Source organism: Muscardinus avellanarius, assembly GCF_963383645.1.
Source record: "Muscardinus avellanarius genome assembly, chromosome: 9".
NCBI lineage: Eukaryota > Metazoa > Chordata > Mammalia > Rodentia > Gliridae > Muscardinus > Muscardinus avellanarius.
In genome coordinates, this window is record NC_137795.1 from 468999 (window position 1) to 481119 (window position 12121).

The window sequence follows — 12121 nt, forward strand, 5'->3', positions numbered from 1 at the left end:
TTCACATGTATGGACAGGACATGGCTTCAACATTTCACAAAATCAAACTTTAAAATTTAGGCTGAGCTGAGCGTGGTGGCGCACGCTTGTAATCCCCGCGCTTGGGAGGTGGAGACAGGAGGATCGCGCTGGTTAGAAGCCAGCCTCGGTGGCTTAAGAGACCCTGTTTCCAAATAAAAATATATAAAAAAATAGGTCTGGGAGTGTATCCCAGAGGTAGAAGGGTTTCCAGGAACCCCAGTACCACCAATAAATAAATAAATAAACAAACAAATAAATAAAAATTCAATTTAGAACAGTTTGTGTGTTGGGGGGGTGTCTAGGAATGGAACCCAGGGGCATTTGACCTCCGAGCTATAACCCCTACCCTATTTTTTATTCTTCATTTTGAGACCGGGTCTCAATGAGCTGCAAAGAGCCTCACTAAGTAGCCGAGGCTGTCCGTGAACCATGATCCTCTGGTCTCAGCCTCATGAATGCTGGGAGTACAAGCGTGTGCCACCACGCCCAGCTAATTCAGAACATTTTAAAAAGACAGCATGGGATTGAAAACTTGGAAGTTTTTGTTTTTGTTTTGTTTTTTTTTTTGCAGTCCTGGGATGAAACCCCAAGGACATTCTATCTCTGAGCTACATCCCCAGCCCAGCCCTATTTTTTTAGTCATTTTCATTTTGAAACAGGATCTCACTGAGTTGCAAAGGGTCTCACTAAGTAGCTGAGGCTGTCTGTGAACCATAATCCTCTAGTCTCTGCCTCCTGAGTGCCGGGATAACAAGCATGTATCACCATGCCCGGCGGAAAGGTTTCTTATGGACTATCTAATGCAGTCCCTTTCCTTAGAATGGATTCACATTATTCATGAGCCTTGTAAACAGTTCATTTATGTCACTAAAGAAAACACTTGGCAGTCCAGCTGTAAAGTCAAAATAAAAGCTAATTATTATTTCACCATTTTTATTTCTAAAAGTTGAAAAAGATTTCTTGATGTTATAACCAATTAAATTTTGGGGTGTATGTGTGGTATTAGGGACAGAATCCAGGGGCATTCTATGTCTGAGCTACACCCCAAGCCCTATTTTATTATTTTTATTTTGAAACAGGGTCTCAGTAAGTTACAGAGGGCCTAAATTGCTGAGGCTGGCTGCAAAAATGAGATCCTCCTGTCTCAGCCTTCCAAGTACAAGTGTGTGCTGCCATCCCAGCTAACCAGTTTGAACCAATCTTTTAGAGAAATAATGCTGGGTCAATAACAACTTGCAGTTACTGCCAGGGATCTGCAATATACATATACGGCAACTACTATATCTAGAGTACATTAGCAACTTAAGCATAGTTACTAGTGTTTTTAAAAACAAAGCCAGGCATGGTGGCGCACGCTTGTAATCCCAGTGCTTAGGAGGCTGAGACAGGAGACTCGCACAGGTTCAAAGCCAGCCTCAGCTACTTAGTGAGGCTCTCAGCAACTTAGTGAGATCCTGTTTCCAAACAGAGTATAAAATAGGTCTGGAAGTATAGTCCGGAGGTAGAAAAGCCCCTGGGTTCCATCCCTAGTACCATAAAAGATTAAATTAAATTAAATTAAAATAAAATATAAAATAAAATAAAGACATAATACTTTCCTAAGCACCTTCTACTAAGGCACCCACCAGAATGTCCCCTTCCCTTTGTACACTCTGCAGGACATCAGTGGCCCAGGGAGTCCTCCTGGATGGGTCAGTTATGCGCAGTGGCACTGTGCTCATCTGGGCATGCTCACACTCAGGACTCTACTGTTACTGTTAGGGAGGGTAATGGCTGAAGGACTCCAGTGGGTTAAGAGAGCATCTAATCCAGGATGCAGGCTGGGGAGAGGAGGGAGATGCAAACATGCAGAAAAGCATCGCTAAACTCAGAGTCGCTTTCCATCACCAAACTTTGGAGACTAACTGCTTGAATTGCAAACTAGGCTCCACCGTGTAAAGACTGCATGGCCTGGGTAAAGTTCCTCTGCTTCCCCAAGCCATCCCTTGTGTGTGTGTAAGACAAGGGCAATGACGATGCCGCAGGAGAAGCTGCTTAGCCTGAGCCTCAGCAATTGTCAGTGCGATTAGGGTTGTTATAGTCTTAGCACACTGACTACTACCAAGTAGACATTAAAAGTCCAACACTCTCCGGATGGGGAGTGGGATACACGTGAAGTATTTTTCTGTTTAAAATAAAACCTCCAATTTTAAATGGCTAGGGATTACTTTGTAAAAAGGAAAAAAGGAAAAAGGAAAACTGACCAGTAAAATGACACCATGATTTGAAGCTGACGAGGCCGCTTACCCAGAAAGAGGAAGGAGCCCAAGTCCACAACCCAAAGTCAAAGTCCAAGACCTAAAGCCACTACTTTAAGGCTACCTAAGCTTTGACGTTTTCCCTCCTCCAAGAAAGCAGTCAGTCAACTGTTAAAAAAAAAAAAAAGGAATATAAGTCAGACTGAATTTGCCAAATGGAGAATACATTCTGGAGAAGATTTCCTTGAACAGGACATTAGGACATTTCATCTATATCTATCTATCTATCTATCTATCTATCCTCCCCCCTTTGGTCATACTGGGGATGGAACCCTTCTACTTCTGGGCTACACTCCCAGACCTATTTTTTATATTTTATTTGGCAACAGGGTCTCTTAAGCCAGCCAAACTGGCTTCGAATCTGTGCGATCCTCCTGTCTCTGTCTCCCTAGCGCAGGGATTACAAGCGTGCGCCATCACGCCCGGCTCATCAATATTAAAAAAAAAAAAAAAAAAAAAAAAACAGTCCACCTGAGACCTCCCTCTTTAAAAGACACCATGGTTTTATTTAGCACAAGCTGGGAAGGACTAAATACTTATTTGACCGTCCAGTTTAGGATTGAACAGATAAGATTGCAGATCCAGGGGGCAGCTGAACACAGGAGACTTTAAGTGTGGCAAGGGGAACAGTGTTCCCTTCGTGTGGAGATCATACAGCCTTTAGATAGAACCACTGAAGGCCCAGCTTAACAGCTTAAATAGGTAATGGCTGAACTAAAACAGAATTCTCAGGAAACAAGGATCTTGTTGGAACAACCAGCAACAAATCAACATTATCAACAAATCAACATGGCCAGTAAAGCCAATCCACGGTTTCTTTATACAGAGATTTGAAGGAAGAATTCCAGATCTCTGTTTATGAGGCTTACTCTGAGGACACCTCCAGAGTTCCCAGCCCCTGGAGTCCAGTGTATTTGGGAGCTGTCCATTAAACCACTGTAGTAAGTGCTGTGGCCTCGAACCAGTCTTGTGTCCAGTCAAACGAAGTAGGGACAATGAGCTGCTGAGATCCCTGAATACTCATTGAAGACCGGCAGCCTGTTGTGGAGCCAGGCATTTTGTGGGTGTAGCATTTCCACCTGGCTGCCCATGACAACACACAGACCAGTATGTCTTTGATGAGTGAATCCAAGTTTAGTGAAATGTATCATTGTACTTGTTATTGATAGAAATAATTATTAGGGAATTCTGGAGTAAGATCCTTGCATCATAGATTCGGTGTTTGTACACTGTTGTGCTCTTTGCTGAATACGGTAGATTAAAGACCTGAGGGAGGGCCCAGCATGGACCTCCCACTGCTCAGCTCAGCCGAATGTGTGTGTGTGTGTGTGTGTGTGTGTGTGTGTGTGCGCGCGCGCGCGTGGTTTGTGTGGTGGAGAGCAGCTGTTGACGTTCAGCCAGACCATCTCCTCACTTGCCTCTCAAACCCCACCCCCTTCTAGGCTAGCTCCCTGCCAACTCGGTTCTCAGCCTTCGTCCCCCTCCAAGGCTGAGGCATCCACATACCTGCGGAGCAAAACAGACTAGTATCAATATCTGTGCTCTCAGGCCCCTTAACAAGATCCACTTCCTTCCTCATACCAAGCATCGCATCACCCTGTTGAGTGTCTCTGAATGCACATCTGCCTTCAAGACTTTGAGTCCCCCGATCACAGGGCGGGGTTTCCCTGTGTCCCTGACCTCATCAGGCAGGAAGCACAACATAGATGCTCAGCCAATAGGGAACTAAACTGCCATCTTCTAATGGAAAGATACCTACGGTCCCCAAGCATGCTCTCGTTCCACATGCTAGTGATGCCAAAAGCATACGTAGCCTTGTCAGATGCCCCTCTGCAGAGGATGGGCCCGGACTCTGACTCCACCTGCCATGGGTCTGAGGCACCATGCTGTCCTGCACAGCAGTCACAGAGGGGAGGCATGGACTCAGCCAGCTTTGTCCTGATGACAGGGAGCAGAAATATGTGAGTCAGCCCGGGGTTTCTTGAACACCTCTGAGCCTGTCTTCTAGGAATCTCAGAGCATTTCAAAAAAAACTACCTGCTTAATTCTCACACCATCCCAAACTTAGGCAAATCTTTCCAGTTTTTACCTCTAGAAAGGTCCCTCATCTCACCCACTTCCCTCTCTCCCTGGTCACTGCTCCTGAATCCCACAATGACCTGTTCACTCATTTTCCAGGACCTGTTCCACGTGGGCCTGAGAGGCTAGAACCACTGGGCAAGAACAGGTCTGGCCTGCCTCCCTCTGCACCCCTCAACTGGCACTCGGGGAACTGTGGCCTCTGTTGGGTCCCTCTGTGGCACATAATTCCCACAACTTCCTCCTCTCACCCAGCTCCTTCTCCTCCAGGCACTCAGCTGAGGCCTTCCCTGCCCCCCTATCTATCTGAACAGGTATCTCTTCAACTCTCCTCAACCAGCCTTGGCATTTGCATTTACCTGGAGTGACTGATCTGTGTGCTAACCTGTGGGTCCCCTACCTAGACCAGAAACTCCCCGGAAGCTGCTTATCTTCATCTCCACAGTATGATCAGAGCCTGACACAGAACCTGGTAAGGAAATCTCCTGACCTTGAATGAATGGATGGAGGGATGGAGGGATGGATGGAGGGAGGGATGGATGGATGGATTAATTAAGAAACTGATATCCCCTGGGAGAAACAACACTAGCAAACTCCCACCAAGATTTGAAGTCAGACCCCACACAGGACTGATCTTGTCAAAAAACAAAAAGTGGTCCCTTTCCCTTTTGTGAAATAAACCTGAGCAGCAGCGCCTACACCAGGACTTGACCTCACTCATGCAGTCCACCTTTCTCTCTGGAAATGACCCAGAATTTCTTTGGCTCAGAAAACCGGAACTCCACCTTGGAGTCAGGCCCAAGGCTGCAGACTCACAGTTGAGAGCTGGGTGGAGGGGCCTTGACCACCTCTGTATTTGCTCTGTGCCTGGCCACAAGCCCTGTCCTTCACAGGAACAAAAACAGGAAGGGAACAGAGGTCTCCAGAGGCCCGAGACAGTCCCAGTATCTGGATAAAGCCCTCCTTCCCCTAAGACCCTGATACCTGGCCAATCTAAGACCCAAGACAGGGAGGAAACAGTGGGCATGCTGTGGGTGGGCCCGGGTCAGAGGCAGGACATGGAGGACAAGGAGCTTGGGAAAAGACACACACAGTCTTGGCTTTGAAATCAGACAAATGCCTGGCCCGAAACCTAGACCCACATTTCGGAAGGTCACACAGATGCTATTTAGTGTCCCTGAGCCTCAGTTTCCACAGCTATCAAAACAGATTTTACAATTTCTCCTTGAAGAGGATTTTTGGGCATTTTGCCCCCCAGCTGTTCTATCTGGCCGCATATGCCCACCCTTCAGTTCCCAGAATGAGCTTGCTATTCATTTGGGGAAAATAAAACCACATATCAATCATGTTTCATAAATTACTCCCCAGAATCTGGGTTTACCAGACTGTTCTGGGGCTGAGTCACGCAAACTGATCCACATTGACTTAATTCTATTAAGTAACTGGGACAAGCTGATCCCTGAATTTAGCTCATACATGTATACAGCAGGCATTCATACATATTTTTCAAATAATGAACCAAATGACAAGATGGGTTGTTGTCTTTATTTATCCCATGATCGAGTCTGATAGACTAAAACCTCTTTTTCACAGTCAGTGCGGGCTGTCAGGCACTAATCCACCTTGTGCTTTGATAGTGCCGACGCAGCAAGAAATCAGATTTAAACCATTATGAGGCTAACAACTCTGACACAGGAGTTTCCTTCTGATGTAGGCCGTGGGGAAAATGAGCAACTGGGATGTTAAATCTTCTTTCTTTCAGAGATTATCTGTTAGCTCCCCAGTATTTATAAGTTCAGTGACCAAAGGGCCTTTTCAAAAGAGAATGGTTATTCAGAAGAAGAAGAAAAAGAAGAAGAAGAAGAAGAAGAAGAAGAAGAAGAAGAAGAAGAAGAAGAAGAAGAAGAAGAAGAAGAAGAAGAAAAAAAACTAAACAATCTTCATTCTATCCATGGAGTGTCACCGCATTTTGTAAGGATTTTTAGCAAAAGCATTCCTCCTTCAGTCTTGCTCCAGAAACACTGAGCAAGGAAGGACATTGCCTAAGAATGAGGTTTGGCAAACAAAGCTGATGAAACCTGTCAGTTCTGTGCCACCAGAAGGCTCTGTCCCTGAATGCTCCTGGTGACTATCATTTTCTGTCTCTGAGCTGTCCCACCTCAGGCTTCACGTGCAAGACAGCTTCCTGTAGCGTGCACATGCTCCCTCACCAAAGCAGCAGCATCTCTTCGCAAGCAAGGACTCCAACCGCCCAACTCCCACCCCACATGGTACCCTGAGCCCAAGAGCACACCTACTAAAGCAAAGCTGCAGGAAGGAAAGCCAGGAGCCAGCTGTTCCCTTTGAGACACTGCCCCAAGGTTACTTTAAAATGCCTTTAGTGGACTTAACTCAAGACACTGTGACTGGTACACGTTTGGCAAAGGCACTTGATTCAGCAGAGTGTGGGCTGCCTGACAGAGGGGCAGTGTAAGGTCAGAGGGCGCTCCTACAGTCAGAAGGTCTGAGTCCTCACTGTAGCTGAGTGCCCAGTGGGCGTGTCTCAGAGGCAGGTCATTTCACTTCTGTCTCAGTTTCCTCACCAAAGATGGAGAATCATTAATAAAACGCAAGTCCTACTTCTTGGAGTTACTGGGGAAATAAAGTGAATGTGCAAACTGTTAGAAAATAAAAAGACATATGCAAAAGTCCGGGAGCTTTTCTATGAAAATGAGAACCACCCATCCTTGTTTATATTAAGTGGGTTTCCTCTTACTAATAAAAGGCATGACTCAAATGTAAGAGACTTCTGTGAATCAGGTTGGACACGCAGCTCTTGGAGAATGAGCCTCTGTCTCACTGAGGACCTGAGATCCACTCTGACGGCCTTCCGTATCTCAGGACAGCCATGCAGGCCAGTGCACCCATCCTGGCTCTGCAGATCAGGCCTGTGCCTATTCCTGTTTACCAGACCACTAGCAATATGCTAGGTGTGTCCAGAACACTGAATACATTGTGACCAGCTAAAAGTAACCAATTACACAGGACAAGAGCTGTGGCCAAGTGTGAGAAGGTGATGGGGGTGGCGGTTATCTCCCATGGCTCACATGGGCACTGGATTTGGGTGAGCTTCTCCTGCACTCTCGCCTGAAGACAGCAGTTAAATGACTTCAGCACATCAACATCCCTTTAGGAAATTCAAAGAAACACACAAACATCCTATCAACTTCACAGTGGACAGGAGTTGCTAGTACCCCGCCAAGGCGCCGCTGTATCTCCTAGTGGTCCCATCGCCAGCTGCGCCAGATTCTGAGTAGCTGGGACACAGGCGTGTGCACCACAATGCTTCTCTCCCTCCCATCCCCTTCCTTCACACTCATACGTCCTCGAGTTTTAATATGCTCCTCAAACCCTGGCCAGAAAGAACCCGTGGGATTGCATAACTACAGGGATGGCTGGAGCAATCAAAGAGAAAAAAATCATACCTGGAAAGCTCTGCATAAAAATCACTGGCCTTGCCAGAAAAGGCAGTACAGGGAGAGGGCCTTTGAAGAGAGCCCCAGAGGATGGTGATTCCCTACTCCTGGCAATGGCTCTCAAAGTCTAGTGTGCAGCAGAGGCACCTGGAGCATGTGTTAAACTCAGAAGTCCAGGGTTTCTGAGTCATTAGCTGATGATGCTGGTGCATGAGCTATACCTGAGAAAACACTCACAAAATAAATGTGCAAGGGCTTCTCAGGCTGTCACTCTCAGCGGGCAACTTCAGATCCTGATTCATACCCCCTTAGCCCTGAACTGAGCCATAAGAAAACTACTAGGAATTAGGCGGCTGTGTCCCTTAAATACCCTCCCTTCCTCTTTTTCCATTCATCCACCATGGTGCTGTGGATGAGAACCATTACAGAACTATTCCTGAGAAGTATTTCTCCCTGTGCACAGGGTAATTTTGCAAATAGAGTGAGTTAGGATGCCAAACATGGGACACAGCACAGCAAGAAGAGAGCTCAGGGGCTCCCCTGCCCAGTTCTCTGACCCAGTGTGCAGTACTCTCCTTCACGACCAGAGCGTGCCACTGGGAAACGTGTGACCTGCTTTTCTCCTCACTAATTTGTTCTGGTGATCTACCACAATGCACTGTGATTTCCCACCGAGAGCTTATTTCATGTCACCAAACTGCCACCCCAGCCAGACTCACCAATCACCCGGTGCAAAGGAAGGCAGCTCACTGCCACGGACTGCACCTTTGGAAGGCCGCAGGGCAAAGTCCCTCCAGACCAGGATCAGAGCACTGCTGACCTGGGAGGGACCCACCGTAAAGACCTCTTTTCATCCCTGAGCTGATCACATTATGACGCACACTATTTTACTAACAGCGGGAGCTCCTGCCACGATATACTGTTTTGCTTTATGGGGAGTTAGCGGAAGTTCCTACAGAGAGCTATGTTGTGAATGATGTAAACACTCTGATAGCCTATCTTGTGAGTTCAAATAAAGAAACCTGGCCAATGTATTCTCTCTCTCTCTCTCTCTCTCTCTCTCTCTCTCTCTCTCTCACACACACACACACACACACACACACACACACACCATTTTGGCCTTTTCTGCCTATCAGACAAGAGAAGTAACATGCTGAAAACCAACTTAGGTTAAATATAGAAAAAGAATGAAGAGTGATTCACTCACAGCATTTTGGTAAATACAGACAGTGCATGTGTTTGCAAATACCTGGTCTTTTGGATGATTTTGTGCACACAAACAGACATATGTGATGGAACACATGTGACTTTCCTCCCATTGATTAAAAACAATCCAATTAGTTCTTTCTCATATATAAAACTGTACAACAATTCCCAGGTTGAATGTCTGCTTTGGTGTAAACCCAATGAAGTTTTTGTGAGTCAAATGACCTTCTCCAAAGCCATACCAGCTACACTCTCTCCACACATCAGGAATCCATCTGATAGGCCATACTCAAGACGTGAGCCACAAAAGCAAACAGAAGACTCTGGAGCAGAAAGAGAGCCTAGCTCCAGGTCACAGCACTAGCCAGGGCCTCTAGAACACTGATTCAATACTCTTGCTCCTCCCGACTCTCCAAAAGTCCATTCTTTTGCATTCCCAGAGGGGGTGACCAAAGCTGCCCGCCTCCGGGGAGTCCTGTCCTCACCTGTTTTCCAGAAGTGTCATGCACACCACCTCTCGCACCCCGGGATTGTTGGCCTTCTCCACCGAGCAGCCCTGCAAGTTCCAGGTGGCCAGCCTCAGCACCGGCCGCCCATCCCTGGTACCTCCAAAGGCCTCCACCGAGGGCCGGGTGGAGATGATCTGCGTGGGGCCCCCTGGCGGCAGGTCCAAGTCCTCGCTCTGCAGGCTCAGCGAGGTGGGGCTTGGGTGAGGCTTGGCAGTGAAGGTCAAGCCCCCATTGGTGTGGGTGGAAGGTGGCCTGGATCTCTCTGCGAACACTTGGTGCCGGATCTTATCCAGGAAGGCAGCATTGATACCATCCATTCTCACCAGGTCCTCCACGCTGCGGAAGGGCCCATGTTCCCGGCGGTAGTCCACGATGCCCAGGGCCATCTTCTCGGTGAGGCCTCGCACACTCATGAGCTGAGCCGGGGTGGCAGTGTTGATGTTGACGCGCGGTGTGAGAGGCACAGTGGTGGCCAGGTGGTGAGGCTGCTGCTCGGCCAACAGGTCCCGCCGCAGGGAGCTGGGGGAGTGCTGCGCGGAGCTGCCCTTGCTGCTCACGCAGATCTCGAACTTGACCTGTTCCAGTTTGGTAGCACCCACGCCACTGACCAGAGCCAGGTCCTCCACCTTCTTGAAGCCGCCGATGTACTCTCGGTACTCCACGATGCTTCGTGCCACAGGACGCGTCACCCCAGGCAAAGTCATCAGCTCCTCCTCGGTGGCAGTGTTGATGTTGAGCCGCTCCTGATTCACCAGGATGTTGCTGAAGTTACAGGCTGCGCTGAACTTGCGGTTATGGGACAGGTCCGAGGGGTCCCTGGGGATGGAGCGGTGGCAGCCCAGGGTGCTCCCCATGGCCAGACCAGATCAAGGGCCCAGGGAGGCCTCACTGGAGAACCCAGTTGACTTTACCAGCACGGAAGAAAGGAAGGTGAAGGGCTTAGGGGCTGAGGAAGTGGCTGCTGACAAACCCCAGATCTTCCATGCCTAGAGTGTTCAAAATCACCTTTCACCTGGCAACCTAGAAAAGAAATCAATACACGATCGGCTGAATCCATCAGTGTGCCATCAGCACTCCTCACCCCAGGCTGGAGTTCATAACCAGAGTGCAGGGCTGACGGCTGCAGGTGAACTGAAAACGCAGGCCCAGGGAGGCCGGCGCTGTGGGCTTTTCTCAGGATACGGGGAGGTTTTTATGTTATCGCAGCGAGGCTCTAAAAGACTAAATGCCACTTCTCTTGGAAAAGGACCTATCAGCCTCGCACCTCTCTGGCAGCGCTGGGCCACCCTTGTCTGGGCTCAGACAGGAGGGCGCGCGCCCTACTGTGCAGCTGGCACCCAGTGCCACTTGCTACTTGGGGACTCTGCTCGCGGCACGCCGGCGCGGACCCCTGGAAGGGGCACAGGGACCCTCACGCCGCCCGCCGGGGGTCCTGACCTGCGTCCCCCTCTCGGCCGCTCTGCTGGGGTCCGTCCCTCTTCCACCTGCCGCTAGGAAGCCTGAGCCCCGCCGGGGACCGCGCGGGCGCCGACTGCAGCCCCGGCGCCGCGGGTGCGGGCCAGTGGCAGGCCTCGGGGCGCCGTCCGCGCTCTTTCTGCGGGAGAAACTCTCGGCGGCGCTCTCCCGGGCAGACCGAGCCGCAGGCTGCTCGCAGGCGGCGAGACCCGGCCCCCGGGCTGCGGCGCCGCGCCGCGCTGCCGCGATCGCGTTTACCCAGGCAAAAAGTCCTGCACTCAACTCGGGCGCGGGATCGCGAGCGCGCGTCCAGCCCCGGCGCCGGAGACGGCCGCGGAGGCCGCCCGCCGCCCGCGTCAAAGCCCGAGTCCCGGCTGCGCCGCCCGCGCCTCCGCAGCCACGCCTCCGCCCGGCCTCCCTCCCGGGGGCGGGGCCTGCCGCCGGGGGTGGGGCGAGCCCCAGGGCGCGGGGCGGGGCGGGCAGGGGGCGGGGCCTGCCGCCGGGGGTGGGGCGAGCCCCAGGGCGCGGGGCGGGGCCAACCCGCGGCCGGGCGGGGCGGGCAGGGGGCGGGGCCTGCCGCCGGGGGTGGGGCGAGCCCCAGGGCGCGGGGGCGGGGCTTAGGTCCTGGAGGCGGGGTCAACGCCGCAGCCTAGACTAGGGCTTACTGGAGGACAAATTTTGCTATTTCCGAACCAGGCCTCCCTCTCAGGACCAAGTGCTGGTTGTGCCACGCAGAGGTTGTTTAATATCGTAAGAGCCGTGACATCCCCGGCTGCTGCTTATCACTGGCCTTTGGGGCGTGGAGAAGGCTGGGACACGCCCACTGAGGGAAGCGTCCCTTAGTCTGGGCTTTGCTGGATTCTGCAGTATGTTCAAAGAGGCGACTGAATGATATTTTCACTTCTATCCCCACTGAAGGCCTCATTTTCTTTAGCTAGCACATGGCCTTTGCTCTGCTTAGAGAGACGTCCTTCATCAAATACAGCTGGGAAATCACCGCGCTCCTAAGAAGAGGACTCGCACCCTGTCCTGTGTGTTCACATAGGTGTTACGCAGGATTGCTCATCTGCACATTTAAATAAGGATATGTTTCTATAAG

General features: G+C 50.4%; 1 protein-coding gene across 1 annotated transcript in view; it reads right to left on the minus strand.

The window, feature by feature from the left end:
• Positions 1–10421, minus strand: part of EEPD1 (endonuclease/exonuclease/phosphatase family domain containing 1) — a gene marked incomplete at both ends in the record, with an annotated part of 122460 nt that extends 112039 nt beyond the window's left edge. Inside the window, one exon of the mRNA XM_080700926.1 lies at positions 9544–10421. Within this exon, the coding sequence (XP_080557052.1) occupies positions 9544–10421 (878 nt within the window). The remainder of the gene's footprint in view (positions 1–9543) is intronic.
• Between the last annotated feature and the right edge of the window lie 1700 nt (positions 10422–12121).